The sequence below is a fragment of the Triturus cristatus genome, chromosome 11 (assembly GCF_964204655.1).
Source record: "Triturus cristatus chromosome 11, aTriCri1.1, whole genome shotgun sequence".
In the NCBI taxonomy this organism is placed as follows: Eukaryota; Metazoa; Chordata; class Amphibia; order Caudata; family Salamandridae; genus Triturus; species Triturus cristatus.
In genome coordinates this window covers 1,005,429,797-1,005,454,126 of record NC_140594.1, presented here as the reverse complement: position 1 = coordinate 1,005,454,126, position 24,330 = coordinate 1,005,429,797, and the positions used below count along the sequence as shown (strand labels likewise).

At 48.8% G+C, this 24,330-nt stretch overlaps 1 protein-coding gene across 2 annotated transcripts in view; it reads right to left on the bottom strand.

Moving 5' to 3' along the window:
* The window catches only part of GOLIM4 (golgi integral membrane protein 4), a 311,354-nt gene that overhangs the window by 71,495 nt on the left and 215,529 nt on the right, over positions 1-24,330 (bottom strand). For both annotated transcript variants that reach the window (XM_085635164.1, XM_085635165.1), the window contains 2 exons: positions 14,692-14,930; positions 8,317-8,390 (listed from right to left, as the gene is read on the bottom strand). In XM_085635164.1, coding sequence (XP_085491290.1) covers positions 8,317-8,390; positions 14,692-14,930 — 313 coding nt within the window. The remainder of the gene's footprint in view (positions 1-8,316; positions 8,391-14,691; positions 14,931-24,330) is intronic.

The following is a 24,330-nucleotide window of genomic DNA, read 5'->3' as shown; positions in this document are numbered from 1 at the left end:
GATGGTTTGCCCAATGTGAAAAGAAGTGACCACCTTGGGAAGAAAGGATGGACGAGTTCGTAGGACAACTTTGTCCGGATGTACAGCCAGAAAAGGAGGCTTGGATGAAAGCCTGGAGCTCACTCACTCTTCTGGCAGATGTGATGGCTACCAGGAAAGCAGTTTTAAGAGTTAAAAGTCGTAAAGGACAGTTGTGAAGCGTCTCAAAGGGAGCGCACATCAAATAGGTTAAGACCAGATTCAAGTCCCACTGAGGCATAATGAAGGAAATAGGAGGGAAGAGATGAGTTATGCCTTTTAAGAAACGATTTACAACCGGGGACTTGAAGAGAGAAGGCTGATCAGGAAGCCTTAGAAAGGTAGAAATGGCATAAATATAGCCCTTGATAGTGCCCAGAGCAGAGCCCTGCTGGGCTAAAGAGAGGAGGAACAAGATAACCTCAGAAAGAGGCAGAAAGGAGATCCACAGCCTTTGCTGTGCAACATGCCACAAATTTGTTACATCGGCAGGCGTATACTGTCTTAGTCAAGGGACGCCTGGCTGCCAAGATTACTTCACATACTTTGGGAGGCAAGTAAACTGCCGCCGCTCAATCTCCACGCAAGGAGGGGGGAGGCTGGACGGGTCGGGGAGAGGACCGTCCCCTGCTGATCCTCCGGAAGAGGCCGTCTGATCAGAGGATTGATGGGCATGTTGAGCAGCTTGGGATACCAGACTCTTGGTGCCCAATCTGGAGCCACAAGAATGAATTGGGCCCGGTCGCGCTTGATCTTCAGCATTCTGGGCAGAAGTGGTTTAGGCGGAAAGGCGTACAACAGACCGCAACTCCACTCGTGGCGAAAAGCGTCGCCTAGCGAGTGCCGCCTTGCAAATTCCAACACGCAGGATTGCTGACATTGTGCGTTCTCTTTGGTGGCGAATAGATCTAACCACAGCTGAAAGACCTTGCACTACCTCAGAGTGAAGACACCATTCGTGATCCATCATGCACCTGCGGCGGAGTTCGTCTGCCCTGGCATTCAGTGAACCTGCCAGTTGTTGAACCACCAGTGATATGCCCTGATGTTCCAGCCATGTCCAGAGGCGGAGGGCCTCCTGACATAGGGTCCCACAACCCACCTGCCTTGTTTGTTGCAGTACCACATGGCAGTGGTGTTGTCCGTGAACACCTGCACTACTCTTCCCCGGAAAGAGGGAAGGAATGCTTTGAGAGCAAGACGAATCGCCCGAAGCTCCAGAAGGTTGATGTGGAGCTCGAACTCCGCTGGAGACCAGAGGCCTCTGATCTCCGCTTCTCCCATGTGGCCACCCCATTCCAGAAGGGATGCGTCCGTCACCACTGTGTGGTCTGGTTGGGGAAGGGAGAGGGATCTGCCGTTGACCCAATCCTGGTTCGTGAACCACCACTGCAATTGTCGTGCAGTGCCCTCCGAGATCTGGATGCAATCGGACAGATTCCCGATGCTGCACCCACTGGAACTTCAGGTCCCAATGCAGAGCCCGCATATGCCACCTGGCATGATCGACCAGCAGGAGGCCATGAGGCCCAGCATCCTCAGGGCCATTCTGAATGAAACCCAAGATAGAGGCTGAAAGTTCGGAATCATAGCCCGAATATCCCGGACTCGCTGTTCGGGAGGATAAACCGGAAACCGCGCTGTGACCAGAACCGCTCCGATGAAGAGGAGCTTCTGAGAGGGGATCAGATGTGACTTCAGCACATTGATGGAGAACCCCAGCGAATGCAAGAGGTAGGCAGTAGTCTGGAGGTGGGCGACGATATCCTGTGGCGATCCCACCTTCAACAGCCAGTCGTCGAGATAGGGGAAGACTGGAACCCCTGATCTGCGCAGATGAGCTGCGACCACCACCTTCACTTTTGTGAATACCCGAGGGGCGCTGGTAAGGCCAAAGAGGAGCACGGTAAACAGAAAGTGCTCGTGGCCTACCGTGAACCGCAGGTAACACCGGTGGGCCGGGGATGTGAAAGTAAGCGTCCTGCAAGTCCAACGCTACCAACCAGTCTCCAGGGTTGAGGGCAGACCAGAACTGAGCGAGCATCAACATCTTGAACTTCTCCTTCCAGAGGAAGCGGTTGACGTCCCTGAGATCCAAGATAGGACGCAGGCCCTTTTCCTTCTTGGGTACCAGAAAGTAGCGAGATTAACAACCACAACCTACTTCTGGGGCAGGAACGGGCTTGATGGCTCCCTTTGCCAAAAGAGCCATAATTTCCTGTTGGAGAAGGCCCAAATGATCCTCCGACATACGATGGTACCAAGGTGGCATGGCAGGAGGGGTAGTCTCGAAGGGTAGGTAGTAGCCCCTTCGGACGATCTGCAAAACCCACCTGTCCAACGTGATGGTGCACCAGTGGGGGAGGTGATGGCAGATCCTGCCACCCACTAGCGTATGATGGGCCTGTCAGACTAGGAAGGTTTAGAGGCTGCTGCAGAGGGGGGATTGGTGGACTGGCCCGCCCGCTGGCCCCCTGAACCATGACGGTGGTTTCCACATCCTCAGCAGCGCGAAGGTTGGGAAGCTTGCATCGGCACGTGGCTCTGGGCAGGACGTAGTGGGGCACCTTTTCCATAGCCACGAAAGGGGCGAAATGCAGACTGCGCAGGGCGGCTGGAGAGGCACAAGGACTTGGCCATAGCCAGTGAGTCCTTGAAACGTTCTAGAGCGCTGTCCGCTTTGTCGCCAAAAAGGCGACGGCCATCAAAAGGCATGTTAATGAGAGTATTCTGGACATCCCCCGAAAAGCCAGTCAATCTCATCCAGGTGTAGCGTCGGCCACCAGCTGCTGTGTGTGCCCCCTCGCCTTGCCCTCTGCCTCGCTGCCTGCCTCGCTGCCGGCTGACGCCGCTGGCGTCTGTTTTTGCTTGTTTTGTCTAGCATTTGTGCTTGTTTGAACTGCATTTTCCTCCCGTGTTAGCAGCTTTTGTCTGACTTTTGTGCCTGTATTTTTTCTAGTCAGTTTCTGCATTTTCCTCCCGTGTTAGCAGCTTTTGTCTGACTTTTGTGCTTGTTTTGTCTAGCATTTGTGCTTGTTTGAACTGCATTTTCCTCCCGTGTTAGCAGCTTTTGTCTGACTTTTGTGCCTGTATTTTTTTCTAGTCAGTTTCAGCCCTTTGCGTTCTCCTGCCTGTCTGCCCGCCTACCTCGCCGCCCTCCGCCTTCCCTCCCCGCTTCCCGCCACCACCGCTGACCACGCCCCTTTTTCCTTTCTGTTCCCTCCCCGCTCCCGCCTCCCAGCTGCCCCGCCCACCCGCGCACTTCGCCTTATATGGCGACCGTGCGAACGCGCAGCGGTCACGCGCAGCGGGCGCGCCGATTGTGCGCCGAAGGCGCGCCAAAGGTAAGCCCGTCTGCGCACGTCCGCGACCGGACCGCGCCCAGCGCCAGGACCCCTGGCCAACGAAGATCCCGACCGACCCGCCTGACGTACTCCGCCGCCACCCTCACCGCACTCAACACCGGCCGACTCCCAGAATGCCATCAAGCCACTCCACGACGTACCCACGGACCTTTCAGCTGCCACGCCTGCAAGTTCACCTGCATCCGGACCAGCCTCGCACCAGCACCCACCAAGTCGAACACCAGCAGCACCCACCTCAAGTGCATCCTGCTCAACACCCGCTCCGTCCACAGACACGCCATCGAACTCTGGAACCTTCTAGACGCCACAGCCCCTGACGTCGCCTTCCTCACGGAGACCTGGATGAACGCCTCTTCAGCTCCCGACATCGCCATCGCTATCCCAGAGGGCTACAAGGTCGTCCGGAGGGACCGAAACGCCAACCAGATGGGAGGAGGCATCGCCATCATCCACAGGAACACCATCCGTCTCACGACCAGCACCGACAACACCCTGACCAGCGCCGAACACCTGCATTTCCAGATCCACACCAACCCGAACACCACCCTCAGAGGCACCCTGATCTACCGACCCCCTGGACCACGCACACAATTCAGCGAGGACATCGCCGACTTCGTCAGCCCGCATGCCCTCCCCTCCGCCGACTACATCCTCCTGGGAGACCTCAACTTCCATCTGGAGAACAACAACGACCGCAACACCAGCACCCTGCTCGACAACCTCGCCAACCTGGGACTCAAGCAACTGGTGTCCACCCCCACCCACCTCGCCGGACACACACTCGACGCAGTCTTCTCATCCAGCACAGACATAGACTTCAGCCACGCCACAGAGCTTCAATGGACGGACCACAGCTGCGTCCACTTCACCTTCAAGAGAACGACGACCCACCAACACCAGCAACAGGCAGCCCGCAGAAGCTGGAACAAGATCACAGCAGACCAGCTCGCCACCTCCCTGAACCAGCACCCTCCTGCCAGCTCAGCGAACCCCAGCCAAGCCGCCGACAACCTCACGAAGTGGATCAGCAACTGCGCGGACGAACTCGCCCCACTGAGGACCCCGCCTAGCAGACCCGGCAGCAAGAAGGCCCCATGGTTCACCGACGAACTCAAGAGCTCCAAGAAGAACTGCCGAGCCCTCGAGAAAGTCTGGAGAAGGGAACCGACACCAGACAACAGGACCTCCTTCAAACTTGCCACCCGGAAACACCACCAGCTGATCCGCGCCGCCAAGAAAACAGCATTCAAAGACCGGTTGGACAACAACGCACACAACTGCAAGGAACTCTTCAACATCGTGAAAGAGCTTTCCAACCCCAGCGCAGGAAACAACGACATCACCCCATCGCAAGACCTCTGCAACTCCCTCGCTTCATACTTCCACAACAAGATCGCGGACATACATAACAGCTTCAACAACCAACCAACGCACACCATGACCGAACAACCACCCCCCACCACCACCCTCCACGCCTGGACCCCGATCAGCACCGAAGACACCATCCGCACGATGAACTCCATCCACTCCGGATCACCGACCGACCCCTGCCCTCACCACGTCTTCAACAAGGCCGACGCTGTCATCGCACCCCACCTGCGAGACATCATCAACACTTCCTTCGACACCACCATCTTCCCTGAGAGCTGGAAGCACGCCGAACTCAGCGCCCTACTAAAGAAACCTACAGCGGACCCCACCGACCTCAAGAATTACCGCCCCATCTCGCTCCTCCCGTTTCCAGCCAAAGTCATCGAGAAGACCGTCAACAAGCAGATGGCCGCCTTCCTCGAGACAAACGGATCCCTCGACCCCTCACAGTCCGGCTTCCGAGCCAATCACAGCACCGAGACCACCCTCATCGCCGCCACCGATGACATCCGAGCCCTGATGGACAATGGAGAAACAGCGGCCCTCATCCTCCTAGACCTCTCTGCGGCATTCGACACGGTCTGCCACCGCACCCTAGTACGGCGCATCAGCAACATCGGAATCCAGGACAAGGCGCTGGACTGGATCATCTCCTTCCTCGACGGAAGAACACAGAGAGTCCGCCTACCACCGTACAAGTCAGAGGCCTCCGAAGTCACCTGCGGCGTCCCTCAAGGATCATCTCTGAGCCCCACCCTCTTCAACGTCTACATGAGCCCCCTCGCGGCCATCGTACGCAAACACAACCTCAGCATAATCTCCTACGCCGACGACACCCAACTGATCCTCTCCCTGACCAACGACCCCGCCGCCGCCAGATCCAACCTGCACGAAGGGATGAAAGAGGTAGCCGAGTGGATGACGACCAGCCGCCTGAAACTGAACTCGGACAAGACGGAGGTCCTCATCCTGGGCTCCTCACCCTCCGCCTGGGACGACTCCTGGTGGCCTCCCGCCCTGGGCACCGCACCCAAACCGACAGACCATGCACGCAACCTGGGCTTCCTCCTGGACTCCTCCCTCTCCATGACCAGGCAAGTCAACAACGTCTCCTCGGTGTGCTTCAACATCCTACGCATGCTACGGAAGATCTTCTGGTGGATCCCCACCGAGACCAGGAAGACCGTCACCCAGGCCCTCGTCACCAGCCGACTGGACTACGGCAACGCCCTCTACGCCGGTACCACCGCCAAGCTCCAGAAGAGACTCCAGCGGATCCAGAACGCCTCAGCCAGACTCATCCTCGACATCCCACGAACCAGCCACATCTCCGGACATCTGAGAGACCTTCACTGGCTCCCCGTCAACAACAGAATCACCTTCCGCCTCCTCACCCACGCACACAAAGCCCTACACGACCAAGGCCCGAGCTACCTCAACAGCCGAGTCAACTTCCACGCTCCCAAACGCCACCTCCGATCAGCCAACCACGCCCTCGCCGCCGTCCCCCGCATCCGAAGAGCGACTACAGGAGGAAGGTCCTTCTCCTACCTGGCCGCCAAGACCTGGAACTCCCTCCCTACCGACCTGCGCCTGACCCAAGACCACCTCTCCTTCAGAGCAGTAGCGGCACCCCCCCCCCTCCCCCCCCCCCCCAGCGCCTTGAGACCCTACGGGTATGTAGCGCGCTTTACAAGTGTCACTGATTGATTGATTGATTGAAGGGCTACCGACGTGGAAATTGTCCTGACTAGAGAGTCGGCGGTATCCAGCCCACAACGGATAGTAAACTTGGCTGCATCCCTCCCGGCGGCAACAGCCTGGGAGAGTAGTGTCCGGGCATCCTCCGGGTACTGAGGCAGCACTTGCGCAACCGTGTCCCACACAGAGTGGGAATAATTGCCCAATAGACATGCGGTGTTTACTGACCACAGTCCCAAGCTGGCGGAAGAAAAAAATCTTCTTTCCAAGATGATCCACGTTCTTGGATTCCCTATCTGGTGGAGCGTTAGGGAATGCGCCCTTGGAAGTAGAGGCTTGGACCACAAAGCCCTCACGGGTGGGGTGTTGGGAGAGAAAAGCAGGGTCGCTGGAGGCTTGGCAATGGAGTCGGGCGATCATCCTATCCACGGGGGCCCCCCGTGTTGGGCCTGAACCAGGTGCCCAAAAGGATGTCAGTGAGGGCCTCATTAAACTGAAGCAGGGGCTCCGAAGAACTCGCTTGCAGTTGAAGCACCTCTGTCAGGAGGTTAGTCCTGACTGCCACGGTAGGAAGCTCGGCTGCCTTATGCAACACCACTGCGTATGATGCTCCCTCCTCCGTAGCCACGGTAGGAGGAGACAACATGCCAAGGTCAGGAGATGTATCAAGACCACTAGCATCCCCCAGGTCCTCTCTCCAGTCCGGGTCATACTCCAACTGGTCGGTCAGAGGGTCACCTGACCCCTCCCAGTCCTCCTCCTCGTCCTCTGGGTGCCAATCTGGACTAAAAGGGACCCAGGAGTGAACAGGGGCACATAAACCCCACTCTGCAATGGATCCGGTGTCCACATCAGGATGAAGGCCGGGGTAGGTGCCAGCCGGGGGCCCGACCGGCGTCGAATGCGGGCGCGGTGCCGGAGGAAGCATCGCAATAAGGTCAACTGGCGCTGATCCAGATCCAGGCCTGGATCCAAGGGAGGCCAGAGCCCCCGGCGGAGAACGCCTAGGCCCCCAATAGAGTCCGCGGGGCCCGAAGACACGCTGGCGGGTTCGGGCTGTCCAAAGATGGCGTGCATCGCCTCGTAGAACTTACGAAGCTGGTCAGGAGTCGCTCCGGGTCCCGGGAAGGGAGGGAAACTCTGAGTCAGCTCTTCAGGCTCCACATGCGTCCCTCGTCGCGTCAGCCAACTGATGGGGAGAAGTCGAAGAGCGACGATGCTTCTTTGACTTTTTATTACTTGACCCAGAGTGAGAAGACTTCGAAGACTTGGTGATGGCTCTGCAACTGGTCCCTTGACCTCCCTCGCGACCTCGAACAGCGCGGAGCAGACTGCTGGCGCTCAAGAAGCTTTCGGGACCGCTCCCGCAAAGCCTTCGGAGTCATGGACCGGCAGTCGGAGCGCGACTTGGGGTAGTGGTCGCGCTCCAGGCAAAAGAGGCACATGCGGTGCGGCTCTGTCACAGACATCAGTCGGATACAGGAACCGCAAGACTTGAAGCCGGGCATCCCTACATGCCCCAGGAGTCATGAGGACTCAAAAAGATGTCGACAAAAGTCGTCAAAAAGTCAGTAAAAAAAATGATTGGAGGTACCACTCTCTCCGGATCAATGCTAGCTGGCACGGAAAGAGAAAGATCTGAGATCAGCGCACGAGGGGAGCGTCTATGTAGCTACCGCAACGTCATCCTGGCGACCACAACACCAACTTTCGCCATGCAGTGACGAAAAGGTTTCCGGATCCAGTCTGACGTCTGGGGGTAATTCTAAGGTAAGGAATCTATAACCAACTGTTTCTTTCGGATTGTTATTGTGGGACACACTGCAATGCTGCTTATAGAAAGAAGACAAACTGGTCTTACCTCCCTCTTGGATAACCGGTTCTTCGTCCCCTTGTACTATATCATGGTCCATGTGTTCATAGTGTGCTTGCTGTCTGAAATGTACAATTTTAAAATATATCTATTGGTTCATTTATTTAAAAGTTTCAAATGCCTGAAAATGGTTATTCATTGTATTTAAAAACGTACGTTTTGAAGCTTTACAGACAAATTTGGATATTTCAAATATTTTTCAAACAAACTGTTTGGCATGAACAGAAAAAAACTTCTTTTTTTCGTAACCACACTTCTTCCTATATTTCTTTTTGATGAGGGATCCATTATTACTCTCTTTATGTGACCCACTTCCAGAAAACAAACAAGGGCAGCAACATCACACACCTTTCTGTCATACTAGTTGTAACAGCTATTAGATCTTTGGATGGTCGAATAGTCTTTTAGATCTTCTGACTCAGGGTATAACAATTGTTATAAGAGTGGTTCTGCACTTGTGTGTATACCTCTGGTCCGGGGCCTTTAACAGTCGTTAATGCCCAAAGAAACAATAATGCAAGGACTTCCAATCCAGTGAGAAAAGTATGAAGGTGAAGGAGCATCGCCCATGCCCATCCCGTGCTTTAGGTCAAAGAGCAATTTGTGAGTCCATGTCCAATCTATAAAAGAACCTAGACATCAGGACAAAGCGGAGACCTCCTAGGAAAGGAGCCTGTCATGCAGCAAATATGCTTGAGGATTAGGAGTATGTAACACAGTGAGAATTACATTTGAAATTAGAGATGAAGAACTTGCAAAATAAATTCTTTTAGATGAGAAAGGGCTGTAATTAGGTCAAGGTTTATAAAATTGTACTCCATATAAGGCTGAGATTGAGAATCATGAAAAACACAGAAGGTGATGGGAGGAATGATTGCACTTTGTCTAACTACTGGCGATCGCTCAGGGTAATATCCCAACACATCATTCTTCAGCTCACCATGCCACCTTGGTTTAGACCCAGCCATATGCAAATCAGTCTTGACCCTGGCTCTTCATGGGAACAGTCCAGTCTGAGCTGCCAAGCCAGGTCCTCCCTGAACCGGAACACAAGCATTCTGGAGTTTTCAGAGTATCACCCCTCATCAGCCAGGCTGGCTTGGTTCCAGTGACACAGTGAGCATAGGACCCACGTCTGGACATACCCATGCCACTCAGGGTGGTACATGAAAAACACAAAAAGGTTCCCATGGGGAGCAGAGTCAAGACTGATTTGCATATGGCTGGTTGAAAACTGGGGTGGCATGGTGAGCAAAAGAACAATGGATTTAACCGAGATCTATGATTAGGGTTGAATGTTTGCCAATGTTCAGTAATTACATTCTCATCTTTTTGTGTTGCTATAGTCACCCTAACTGGGAAGGGTATGCCCAGACGTGGGTCCTATGCTCTCTGTGCCACCGTATTCAAGCAAGCATGGCTGATGAGGGACGATACCCCGAAACCGGACCCAGAATGTTTGTTTCCAGTCCAGGGAGGACCTGTCCTGGCAGTTCGGGAGGACTGTTCTCATGGGGAGCAGGGTCAAGACGGATTTGCTTATGGCTAGGTCCAAACTGGGGTGGCAAGGTGAGCAAAAGAACGATGGATTTAACCAGATCTGTGATTAGGGGGTGAATGTTTCTCAACGTTCAGCATTCCATCACTTCATCTTTTTGTGCTGAGATTGGGGATCGTCAGAAGTAACAGATGTTGCATACTGAGCCAATAAGTTTGCAGAGGATAAAATAAAGACAAATCATACTGAGATGCAGTAAAGAGGCTGATCAACACCTTATGAACCTATATGTATTCTCTGTCTGTTGCTTTGACGTGGTTAGGCAGCCATCTTCAGTCAGACCTACAAATGCATTGGAGGCAGGCTAGAAAATAATTTCCCATGTTAACTAGATTTCAATGCCATTGCCTAAAAGGAAGCCCCCAATAGCTATTAGTTGAAATAGAGGTAGAACTGGACACTGTGGTGAAGCGACAAGCCCGGATCCCTGTCTGAGGCAGTGGTCACTCCAATGCATCCGTCGAGTGAGCACCCCTTCCCCAGATCAGTACCTCCCCTTTGCTGCAGACATCAGTGACTGGAGATGCAGCAAGACCCAGAGGTCTTGCTATTGGCTGCTATGGGGGTCCTAGCTGAATTGACACTTGCGCCAGCCTACCAGGCACAGTACTGAGCACAGTTTCTTGGGCCTGTGTAATGCCTGCTCACCAGAGGACGCAGAACTTGCAAGAACTGTTTGCTGGTGAGTGATGCTCACCTTCCTTTATGCTAATTTTACTAGGACCCATGTTGACTGTACGTTATGACTGAAAGGCACCACTGTCCCATTTGCAAAATACTCTGCTGCTGCACTAATGAGAGCTTCCCACCCTGTGATGGAAGATTATGCCACCTCTGGGACTTGGTATTTGGAGTCCAAGATCCTTCCTCTTCTTGTAACAAATGCATCTGTGGAGCAACAACACAGCTGGATTACAATCTGTACTCTCCACAATGGGTGCCAAAAGCTGCCTGTGATCCCTCATAACAGTCTCATTAGACTCAAATAATTACATAGCCATATCTGATCCGATACCCATATCCCATATATGCCCAAGGGACAGATTGGAGGACTGTGCAGCCATAGCTTTATAGCTGTCGATCGTGCCTTCTTTCAGTTTTGAACAGGCAGAACATATTAGCCCTCTGTCCTTTTATGGTGACTTAACACATAACCTCATTGAAAGAGGACTTCCGTATCTCTGCTTCTCTTCGTCAATACCTGTAACATTAATTTATCCTCCGATCTGCGTCACCAGTAAGCGCACAAATTAAGTGTGTCACATTTCTGTGCTCCTCCAACCAATGCCTGGGTCAGACAACATACAGCTTGACCGTCACTACAACATGGGAAAATTGAGCCGCCCATTATATGCGGTACCGGTGTATCTCCACGCTGTAATTTATGGGACTGAACGTTCTGGATCGGCGAGCCGCCCAAGAGTAATCGCACTCTTGTAGCAGAGAAATGAGGATCCACAATTGGAGAGTCGAACATCCCAACATTTTAGATCGTGCTGCATGTCATCATTTATCTTAACTGGAGCTTCAGAGAACTATCGTTATTGGTCCAAGGAACAGTCATATTACGCAAAGTATTTGGTCATTTCTGTCCAAATTACATTTACAAGCTCTAGTTATAAGGATTTTCATCAAACATGGCTTCCTGATTAAGGCTCAAAGCCGAAACGCGTGTAGGACCCGACTGATCTTAGCCATGATTATATTGATTGTACTCTTAGATTGAAACAGAGACTACATTCCTATTGGTGAAAAATTATCCTCAGTAAACTGTTATATATTCCATATTAGGCCATAATTTGAATCATGTATAACATTAATCATGACTGATCTGTAATGAAAAGATTGGACTAACAGTAGTTTATCCCAAAATAGAACACGTTATGAATTTTTGTACTAAATCACATTGTTAGATAAATAGTGTATGAAGAGAGAGTGAATAGGACTTGGTTAAAACAATAACACCAATGGAATGAAATTAGATGTGCGGTATCCAATTTTTTTAACATGAATAATGAAATATAAGTACTAATTTTATAAAACAAAATGATGGAAAAAAATGAAAAAATATTTATTATGTTGAATAAAAAGAAAAACTATTTTGTACAATAGTAGCATTTGGTATATATTACATTAATGGAGAAATCTCTGTGGTCCACTTAGTATTTCATTTCCTAAATGTTTTGTATTGAATTGTAATTTTTCCCCCAATTTAGGAATAATTTTCATTTTCAGAGGTACCCCTCTTTTTGCTCATAATTATTGGACCACATACACGTCCCTCTTGTAATGCAGCAGTGTCATATAATCTGTTTTCTGTTCCTTCTACTGTGGACAAGCCTGAAAATAAACAAGCGTTTGCAAAGTGCTTGCCTTTGAAAACCTACTGGCTTTGCCAAAGTTTTTTTTTTTTTTTTAATCAATGCAGTCTATATAAAAAGGAGCAAGAGGATTAAACTGGAATATAATTATCCCTAGGCCTGGAATGGGACGCATTTAAAGTGGTGCTACGGGGCTTATGCATCGCTAAAAGGACAGGTATGCGGAAAACGCTGTTGCAAGATATAGAAAAGGGGGAGCAGCGGTTGCGACGGGCAGAGATAGCTTGCCTGGAGAATCCTGGACTACGAAATGAGGTTTTGACAGCAAGGGAGGCGGTGGCGACGCAAGTAGAACGACTACGCTGCTTTGACCAGAAGGAATACTTAGTCCGTGTGCATGCGGAGAGAGATAAGACGGGCTTCCTCTTGGCATGGCTAGCGAATCCGGCTCCGCGGGGTACGCCTATTTTAGCTTTAACTACCTCGTCAGGGGAGCCGGAGTACACCCAGCGAGGGATTAACGAAATGTTCCTAACATATTATGCAGCACTCTATGAGAGTAAGCTGCAGGGCGCAACTGATGGGTTGAATGAGTTTTTAGCTGAGGTACGACTGCCACGTCTTGAGGAGGACCAGGGGAAGCTGTTAGGGCAGGAAATCATGGAGGGAGAAATACGCAGTGCAATAAAGCATATGGCGCGTAAAAAAATCCCAGGGTCAGACGGATTGCCAATAGAATTTTACTCGGCGTATGTGGACACGTTGACCCTGAGGGTCGTTGGGTCACGCGGTATATCTTATCTTTTATAGTACTACAACAGAATATGCGACTTGAGCTGCTCACGACTGAGGAACGGACGATGAGGCTGTGCTGGAACCGGAGTAAATGTAGGGCTGGTTTCGCTCGTCCGTATGCCCCGGAGATACCGCTGGGTATGTGCACTGCATTCCCTCACGGAGGGGACTGGACAGCGCTGGCAAATTGGGAGGTCCTGGGGATACAGGTGCTGGGGGATTTATACGAGAATGAGACCTTGTTGTCTTTCCAGGACTTACAGCATAGGTATGACCTTCCACGAGGAGACTACTTGTTGCATTCAGCGCTTATTGCCGCAATCCAACGCTATTGGAGGGCAGGTTTGTCAGAGCCACGAACCTCAATGGCGTGCCAATATGTAGTAATGGCCGCGGGGACATTTAAGGCAATAACGGGTTTATACCGTCGAATGTTATCAGAGAATTTGGAACCATTGCGAGCGCTGCAGGGTAAATGGGAAGCGGATCTTGGCAGGGAAATCCCTGAGAAGACATGGGCTCAACTGGTTTAGAGAGCATGGAAAAGTACGAGAAATGCCCGGTTTCAACTGATACAGTTTTATGTTCTGCACAGAGCGTATCTAACACCCGCGAAGCTTAATCAGTATTTCGAGGCGGCGGCGTCTGTGCCCGCGCTGTGCTCTAGAGGGAGCGGACTTCCTGCATATGATGTGGGGGTACACGGAGTTGAGAACCTATTGGGAGGAGGTGTTGGACATCTTGAATACTATTACTGATAGGACGGTAGCATTAGAGCCGGGTACTTGCCTACTTCAATGGTTTCCGCACACTGCCAGAACGAAAGTGACTAGCAAATTCTTAGACTTGGGGCTGGTATTGGCTAAACGGGAGCTTACTATGCATTGGAAATCATGCCAGGGTCCTAAGGTGGGGAGATGGCGGGCAGAATTGCTCAAATGGGCGCGGAGTGAGGGCATACTTAGATTGCAACAAGCCTCACGTATGAATAACGACAAAGCGTATGAGACAGCAAGGGCATGGGTGGCCTTAGTGGCAGCACTCCAGACACCGGATACAGACTCAGAGGAGGACATGCTTGAAGAGGGACGGGGAACCCCAGTTCACATGATTGAATAGATTGACCAACTGGCTATTGGCTAATAGCAACAGTTATTGTGTATGATATCGCAACCTCCAGTACTGTACTCCCCCTGCTAAACAAGGTTGTCAAGCTGCTCCGGGAATTCTGTTAAGGCGCACTGGTGGAAGGGGAGGGAGGGGGGAGAGTTTGGAAAGCAACAGCATGAACTATAATATGTTGGATAAGCTGCTGCATTATTGAAGCTGCATGTAGAGGTATTATTGGAAATCTAATAAAAATATATATTTTTTAAAATGGAATATAATTATGTACCACAAATTGAATGACATTTGACAAATTGTTCCCACTAGCTAGCCATGAATGTGGCAAAGGATTTGTGACTGAAAATGCTTGGCAACCGAATGGAGCTCAGTAAATCCATCTCATGCTAAGCCACTGTCAGTCTTACCTACTCAGTTTGACCTCACTCTCTCACGCAACAATCTTACAGTCACATGTGGCACCCACAAATCCCTTGAGGAATAGAAGACACAATACACTCCTTTTCAAACACAGAAGCCCATTAGCATGCATTTTAACTCAGATTTAAAGAAATTGAATATAACCTTAGGCGTTGTTTGTGAAGCTGCTCTTGAAATTCGTTATGTCTCTGCAGAACACGTTCTCTTTCTTGAATTTGCTGCTGCCTTAATATCTGGTCTTGTAGACGCTGCTTATGTAGAGATTCCTGATGATCCTTTAATAGTTGGGATTCTGCAGCTCTCTGAGCCGCCAATTTTTGCTGCTCCAATTGTTCCTCATAGGCAGATCTATATTTCACATGCGGCTTCGTCAAACGATCTCCCTGTCCAAAAAGAGAATACTGATGAAATATAAGGGTAAAGCATAGGTGCTTTACACCACTGAATTAAAAGAATTCTGCAAAATATAAATTGGATATTTCATTAGACGATGGAAAGTATGTTACAAATTATGAACAAGAGACTGAGGATAAAGAAAATTAGGAACCTCTACATATAGTTACAAACAATCCTCATATTGACATTTATTTTGCAATCCAACAAAGCTTTTTTATCATAGAACAAATGCATCTGAATGTAAATGTGAAAGATTTCAACAATTATATAGGTTGCAGAGTGAAAAATCAAGACATTTAAACATCCCCCCTCCACTCAAGTCTGACCTTGGAAGTGCTAAATGGACACATATGGAAGATGTTCGCCCTAAGTCGAGGAACACGACAAGGTTGTCTGTCAGCAATATTATTTGCATTGATCCTTGAACCCTTGGCAATCTGGATATGAGGAGATCCGCTGATCCGAGGGCTACACTGGAGAGACGGCTGGAAGATAAAATCTCCTTGTATGCAGACGATGTGCTACTATATGTAGCGTCGCTATGGTCCTCCACTAACCGGGTACTCCCGATCTGTACTAATTTCGAAAATACTCCGGATACACCATTAACTGGTCTAAATCTGTAATCTATCTCCTGCATGGCCCAGTCAAAGTCCTACCAGCCAAGGCCAAGCTACAATAGTGACGGAGGGATTCAGATACCTAAGGATATCAGTCACTGCTAGCCCTGAACTAATCTAGAAGGAGATGTGCGTCACTGGAGATTGTTGCCACTGTCCCTACTGGGACGTGCGGCCTTATTCAAAATGATATGCAAACAAATGATGCTGAAATAAATCATACATTCACCCCCAGTCAAGAGATCTGGGTTAAATCCATCGGTCTTTTGCTCACCATGCCACCCCAGTTTAGACCCAGCCATATGCAAATCAGTCTTGACCCTGTGCCTCATGGGAACAGTCCAGACCGAACTGCCAAGCCAGGTCCTCCCTGGACTGGAAACAAGCATCCTGTAACCAGTTTCTGGGTATTACCCTTCATCAGCCAGGCTAGCTTGAATCCAGTGGCACAGTGAGCAAGGGACTCACGTCTGGGCTGTTCCCATGAGGGACAGGGCCAAGATTGATTTGCATATGGCTGGGTCTAAACTGGGGTGGCATGGTGAGCAAAAGAACAATGGATTCTACCCAGATCACTTGACTGGGGGTGAATGTATGATTTATTCAGCATTCCGTCCATCATTTGTTTGAGTAGCATTATTCAAAATGATGGCACTGCAACGTTCCCTATATGCCTTGCAAAACACACACTGTACAAGGTCCCCTAAGGGTACTTCAAAACAATAGAGGGGGGAAGTAAGGACCCTACTCTAGGACTGATGGCCACCTCGCATTGCAGCTCAAACCTGTCAGGGGATGGTATGACGGAGGGATCGCTCTACCCAAGATCCGGGCATATTACTGGGCGGCAGAGTTACAATGAAAAGAAAGAGTATGCAGTTCCTAAGCAAGACTGGGAGTGTGGGTGCAAGGAAGAGACCGTAAGAAAGGGGAATTCCTCTATTCGGAACTAGGGTCCTCACACACCCAGCAAGCTAGGTGTCATGCTTCATCATATGGACCTGCTCCTCGTCGGGCCGGCGCTGCAATGCCCGACGGGCACCCTAAAAAGGGGCTCTTTGGCGGAGATCTTTAGTTCCTGGCCGTATGATGCAGTGTGTGTGAGAGGAACCTAGTGGTGTAGATGTGAGTGCAGGTAAGTGGATTAAAACAAGTTGGAGAGTCCAGAAATATAATTTTATTAAGGGTGGCTCTCCACCGGATTAAAAATGAAAACAGAATGGCAGCTGGCTGATATTATGATTCAGCTTGGCTAAGCTCTTCTGTGGTGGTCGACATGTTTCTTGCCCGGTGGTCCTATTGATCCGTGGCAATTCCTCAGGACCTATTGAACTGTCAAATAATCTACACAAAGTGCTAAGTACAACTGTTACCTGCCACCTGTTATATGGAAAACGATCTCGCCATATGCCTAAGGGAACCTAGAAAGAAAGGAAAGTTTTAAGAAAGGCATCCCAAGCAAAGGCAGTGATTAAAATAAGTACTGTACAGGTCGATCTCACATAGTGGTGATTACCCCCTTGACCAAATGGCACAAGTAACCGTCCTTTGTCACCAAGTGTCAACAAACCCTGTACAGTGAGTAGGAGTTCTCCTACGAAAGTGAAATTAAAAACAATTTAAAAACAGAAGACTGGAAGTGTTGTGCTCCCTATAAGGAAGTTATATGAAGTGACTACAAGTATCTCCATAGTGGAGTCATGGGGCACTCACCTCTTCTGGTGTAATACCCTGCTCCTATCCGTGGCCGTGGCGCCACCGGGACACCAAGATTCTGGTGTCCTAGTAAGGAACAAAATGGTGCATGAAATAACAAAATAACTAGCCCAACAAGTATCGTCAGCATATTAAAACCAAATCGCCCGTGTGCGATCCCGTCATATGAGCTGCTGTGATGCGAGTGTTAAACCACAAGGGATAATAAGATGATTAAAAAGCACCACGAAGCAAACTAAGAAAGAAGAAGTCACAGGAGTTGTGAATGCCAACCCGTTCAAGGTATCAGCCAGTCAGAAGTGCATAATTACCAAATAAAGGTCCCACCACAATCGCTCGCTCCATGCGTGGAGTCCAGGGCAAGCCCGGTTTGCCGTAAATAGTAACCGACAAAAAACCCTGGGTTGCCACCTACTCCCACCGAGTGCCGAGCAAAGTGCGCCAGCGGACCGATAGATGTTAAGCTCGTGCGGACTTACTGTAGGAGAAAATGGAAAACTGAAGCACCGGCCCAGCATTTTTGGAACTTAAGGTGCGCTCACTCACAGATGCATGTGCACATTTGACCAGACAAATGCTGTCACTCAAAGGGAAAGAGAGCCAATGGCTGAAGTGGGCTGGCATTTTCCTATGCGGTCATGGATGGAAGCAGAGTGCAAATACAAATGACATACATATATACACACACACACATACAATATATATATTACCTACTGGCAGTCACCAGTAGGTAGTTCTAGTTAGGACCCATTATCCATAGGAACTTTTCATCGCAGCTACAGCCCGAATTGCTGACCAGAATTACACCAAATTTGGCAAAAAGGTAGCCCTTGGTTCAGAATCGTGCCTTTTGGTTAAATGGTGTAAATCCGTTCAGTAGTTCCTGAGAAAATCAAAAGTAAAATCACATATCTGGGCGGAGCCTAACCACACATCTCATCGTGAGATCTGATTGGCTGTCAGCACTTCACCAGAGAAGTGTTGGCAGCCATCTTGGGACCAATATACATGATAGCACCTCATTAAAAAGCATTGCAGTTAATAGAAGGTTTTAAGACTTTAGTTACATTATAAATCATTTATTGATGGTATCATACTAATTTTAGGAATTGTGGTGTGTTCTAAGGTGATTTTACCATGTGAAAAAGCCTTCTGCTGGGATATCATGAATCATGTTTGAGAGAAAACTATTTTCTCATGCTTTTCCCACAGAGGTTTGGAAGGTGATCTATAAGCTAAACTGAGAGCATATTTTCTGTAAATTCACATTATCTTTCTCAGTCATGTGAGAATGAAGTCTGACATTCTCAGTAAAACATGTACATCCAACAAGGGCAGAGACTGTCAGTTGATTCCTTTGTGTTCTACTGCAGCTTCCCAGAGTGTTCTAAAGAACAACTAGAGCACTAACAGTCCTAATTATGACAAACGTATGGCACACCTGAAGCCATCTTGATCGGAATACAGTGGTAACTCTTAAAACATTTACTTTAAAAAGGAACAAAATGAGGGGGTTCATTTTGCCATAGAAAGAATGATTAGTGCTGCAGAAAGAAAAATGAGGGCACATTTTGAGTGACTTCTCAAATCCCCTTCTAATTGATTAAAAAATTCTGACATGCAGACTGAAACATGCACTTTCAATACCAGCAGCAGACTTCCCTGGTGAGCAGTAGCTTTACTACAGTGATCTAATGAGCAGCTAGAGTGCTAACATTCTGAATTTGTGGCAAATGGGTGACACATCATAATGCCTTCTTGATGGAATCAAAGTAAAAAACTGAAAGTATTTCCTACTGGGGAGACTGTAGTAAATGAGGAAATTAGGAAACTTCATAACAAATAAGTCTCCCAAGATGGCCACCAGAGACAAAAGAGCCCAAATGTAGCACAAATATCACCCAGATGTAGCCCAAGTATAGCCCCATGACAGAATGTCCCAGAGCGTTCTAAAGAACAACTAGAGCACTAACAGTCTTACTTATGACAAAAGTATGGCACACCTGAAGCCATCTTGATTGGAATAAAGTGGTAACACTTAAAACATTTAATTTGCAAAGGAACAAAATAAGGGGTTTATTTTGCCATCGAAATTATGATTAGTGCTGCAGAAAGAAAAATTAGGGCACATTTTGACTTCTCAAATTCTCTTCTATATCATTAAAAAATTCAGACATGCAGACTGAAACATGCACTTTCAATACCAGCAGCAGACTTCCGTGGTGAGCAGTAGCTTTACTACGGTGATCTAATGAGCGACTAGAGTGCTAACATTCAGAAATTATGGCAAATGTGTGACATATCTGAATGCCTTCTTGATGGAATCAAAGTAAAAAACTGAAAGCATTTCCTGAGGAGACTGCAGTAAATGAGGAAATTAGGAAACTTCATAACCAATAAATCTCCCAAGATGGCCACCAGAGACAAAAGAGCCCAAATGCAGCACAAATTTCACTCAGATGTAGCCCACAAGCAGCCCAATGACAGAAGTGTGCAAAACACTTATTTTTTGTGTTTTTGCAGTTTTATATAGTGCGGACTTATCAGGTATTGGAGTGCTTTACATGAGCATTGGTTACATCACACAAGAACAAATTCATTTTGGTTGTAGACATGGGGAGATTAAATGATTTGACCAGAATCACAGAATGTCGAGCTGAAGCAGAAACAACAACCTGGTTTCCCAGTTGCAAAGTCTGCAGCTCTGGAAGTAACACCACATCATCTCCCCTAGGTGGAACATTTAATCAAATGGTCAGCTGGATAAAAAAACAAAGATAACATAATTTAAAAGTGCTTTGTTGCTATTTGAAAACTCAGAAAATATGTCCTCATTTTAGTTTTTTAGAGCACTTACCATACTTTTGATGCAAATAAGACACTCTCATAGATGTAATTTCTAAAGGAAATGCTCTAGGTATTACAGTTTTGATTATATCAAGATGACGTCAGGCGTTCCACACTTTTGTAATAAATATAGAATGTTAGCAATCTAGTTGTTCATTAGGATACTGTTGAGAGGCAGAGGCTAGGGGCACGGACTCTGAAAATTGAAGGCAGGTAGGGGGGTGCAGAGGCAACAATTTGACCACACTGGGCAGGCAGGAAGGGCAGTGACAGCACAACAGACTATAGAGGGCACTGGAAAGGGGGGCAGGGGCAACAAACCAACAATACAGGACTGGCAAGAGAGGCTGTGGCAATATAATAGTCCATTGTGGGCAGAAGGAAGAGGCAGTGGTAGTACAACCATACATGCCAACAGACCCGATTCAGCCAAGAAACGTCCAATGTTTTTAAGCTCAAATGGGCTTTATTTGATCTGTCTCCTATCTACAATCTCCTCTTTTTCAATGCAACTCAAAGGGGAAAATCAATACCCCAGTTTTTTTTTTCAAAATCTCCCTCTTACCAAGTTCAAAATGTCCGCAAGTATGGTGCATTGGATCATGGAAAGTAGGAGGAATTGGGATAGGCACATGGACTCGGATAACAGAAAAAAGGAGGGACATGGAGAGGTGCACCAAACTGACCCTACAGGGGAAGCATCAGGGTTTGCAGCAGCACAATACACCACACAGGGCATGCAGGACGGGAGTGCAGCACAACAATCCATAGAAAGCAATAGGGAGGGGACAGGACCATGCACATGGACAACAGAGAACAGAGGGAAAGAGGCAATGGTAGCTAGCTGACCATAATGGACAGACAGGAGAGAAAGCTGCAGCATAACAGACCATAAAGGGCAGGAGGGACGGATCAGGGGCATTACAATGGAACAGACAGGAGGGAGGGAATATGGGTCTGCACATGGAAACAGAGGGCTGGGGGCAAGGGGGCAGAGCAGAAGCAGCAAGATGACCATGGAGGTCAGGCAGGATGGGCACTAGAAGCAAGACACACCATGGAGAGCAACAGTGAGACTATGATGGCATACACACAGACCATGGAGGGAAGGTGGGAGGGGGTCAGGGGCAGCTAGCTGACCACACAGGGAAGGTGGGAGGGGCCGTGGCAGCACAGAAGACCATGCATGGCAAGCGGGAGGGTTAGTGGGTGCACAATGGCTATGATGGGCAAGAAGGAGGGTGCAGGGGCATGCACAAAGGACCATGGAGGATTGAAGGGAGGGTCAGGACCTGGGCACAGACAAGAGAGTTCACGGGAAGGGGCCTCACAACAGACCACGCGGGGCAGGCAGGAGGAGCAGTTGCAGCACAACAGACCAGGGAGGGCAGAAGAGTGTGGCAGTAAAATGGATCATGGAGGACAGGAGGAAGGGGATAGGAGCATGGAATGTGGATAGGCAGGGTGGAGGTGGCAGGGACAGGTTACAGTCATCTGACAATGCTAGGCAGGTGGGAGGGGAGTGGCAGCTCAGCAGAACACCCAGAGTAGATAGGAGTGGCAGGTCCATAGAACATGGTGGGCAAAAAGGATGGAGCAGGGGCATGCACAAAGACATTGGAGGGCAGGGGGGAGGAGAATAGGGGCAGCAAGCTAAGCACAGAGGCTAAGCAGGAGGTCAATGATGGGGCATAGAATTGGGCAATGGAGGGCAGGAGGAGTGGACTGGTAAATCATGCTAAATGGAGGGCAGTGGCAGCACATCAGACCATGCATGGCAGGAGGGAGGAGGCTAGTCCATGGATTCAGACAACAGAGGATAGGGAGGAGGTGGATGGGGCAGCAAGTTACTGTTCAGAGAAGGCGGGTATTAGGAACTTTATCGTTTTTAAAATGTGTGTCTGTGTGAACTACTTAAAATATGAACAAGTAAGCAGGATAATCTCACTTTCATTCAGGAAGAAGAGGACGTTTGTGACTGTGATTCCGGGCTCACTTGGCAGAAACACCCCCTGACCCTCCACCCCCCATCGCAAAATGTAATGCCCGTGAAAAGGGTAGGTGAACGCAGTGTTATATAGAATATAGTCCTGAGAGCACGATTGAAAATGAAAAAGAAATATAGTGTATGGTATAAACTATGCACCAAAAAGTGTGATAAAGATGAACCGGGGCATGAAATATAATATGCAATACATTGTGCGCAATGACAGATCCATTGGAGAGCGTGAGATAGCACAGGCACTAGCGCTTGCTATGCGATATGCACCTTGGAGTGTAATATGCACAGGGCAGTGTTGTGTAACCCAACTAGTCTCTACAGTTGTAATATAAAATATGTGCTGGGGAGTGTAACGTTGCATATGCACTGTGACAAAGATATGGATCCCAGATTGTAATATGTATGGCATAGCACTGTGCGTTATAACATAGGCATCGAGGAAGACACGTTAGATGGGGCAATATGACACGTTAGATGGGGCAATATAACACGTGCGAAGGCAAGTGTGGCATGACATTCACGGGGTGGTGTTACAGTGCACATGGGCTAGATAGTGTCATAGCATACGCACTAGCTGGTGGAATACAACACAGAGGTGTGAGGCACTCTGCGGGCACTGGTGGGTGTAACACAGCATTGGGCTCAGCCAGGAGCACGCTGTGACTCTCAAGTGAGGTTCGTCTCCTTTCCAGAGAGTAAAATATAAAGTATTACACATCCGGCGGTGGATGTGTGTTTTATTAACCATGAGGGGAGTTTCTTGCATAGTTTGGTCGAATCCCCTTTGAATGGCTAGGTGTGCGTGTGTATTAAATGTGCCCGTCAATAGCTACCCATGTTTGTATAAATAAACGACAAGGGTGTCTACTTGGAGAGTATCCACCGGCGGGGGCGCCGGGATTAGGCACGGTAGGGCGTCAGACACGTCAGAGTTTCACTAGTGGTTTAAATACATTCCACGTGGATTCATTGTATGCATAGTCGCCTTTTAATGAATATCATGCAAATCGTCATGGTGATAGGTACGTACGGTTTGTCCAGCATGTCCTAGGTGTTTCTATAAATATATATTAAAAAAAATGATAAAAAATAAAGGCCGGCCCCAGGGGATGGCGAGTTGTAAGTTGGGGTATTAATTCCCCTTCAATACTGAGGGTTCCTGCGGGCCAACTAGCCCAACAGGTATCTCCAGTATGCGCCAGGGAGCTGCGTTGCAGACAGATGTTCTGAGGCCACGCCCCTCTTTACACCTTTCTGCAACGCAGCTCTGTGGCGCTTACTGGACGTACCTAGTGAGCTATTTTGCCGCTAGGGACCCTCAGGATTCAAGGGGACTTAATCTCCCAACTTAAAATGGCCACAGGGCATGTTTACACAGTGGGGAAGGGAGGGGATGGGGCCGGAGGTGACGTGTGCAAACACGCCCTGTGGCGCGTTTTAAGAGGTAGTTTTAATCCCCCTGCCCTATTATATACTAGGGGCTTACAGAGGAGGTAATGCTAATCACAGGGGGACCCCAACGCATAGTGTTCCCTAGTGTATGTAGGTGTTTTCACTGTATTCTAAGTGTCTTTTAACAGAGCACTGGCTCTAGGACTGGTTAGTCAGACTCCGTTACCACCAGTATCCGTGTAAAAAAGGTGAGGGTACAGGATGATTTTGCAACAAGGCTTCTTTATGCTCTTCTGTTTGTTCTTTCTGCACGTTATCCTTCTTCCTGCACTTTTCTTCGTCTTTGAGGACTTCTGTTGCTTCTTTCTGCATTTCTTTTTTTTCTTTCTGTGCGTTTTTTCTTCTTTCTTCACATGTCCTATCTCTGTAGGCATAGTTAGAAATTAGCATTTAAAAAACCTTTGAAATTCACTGAAAAAACCATAGGTTTCAGGGGCGTTATAGTTAGCTGGACATTTCACTTGTACAAAACCATTGAAATTCCCCCGTTATAGTTAGTTCAGCCAACTATAACTCGCGCGCCCGCAATGCACTGCTGATGACGTCACATATTACATCACTCATGACATGGTCAGTGACATCACTGATGACATCTCAAATGACATCACTGATGACATCACTGATGACATCATCCTTGTGATAGAGTGGCAGACCTCTCACCCTAATATAACCTTTGATACACACATTCAAAAATAGAAACTAACATTTTCAAAACAATGGACATACCAATACCAGTTATAACAACTATTC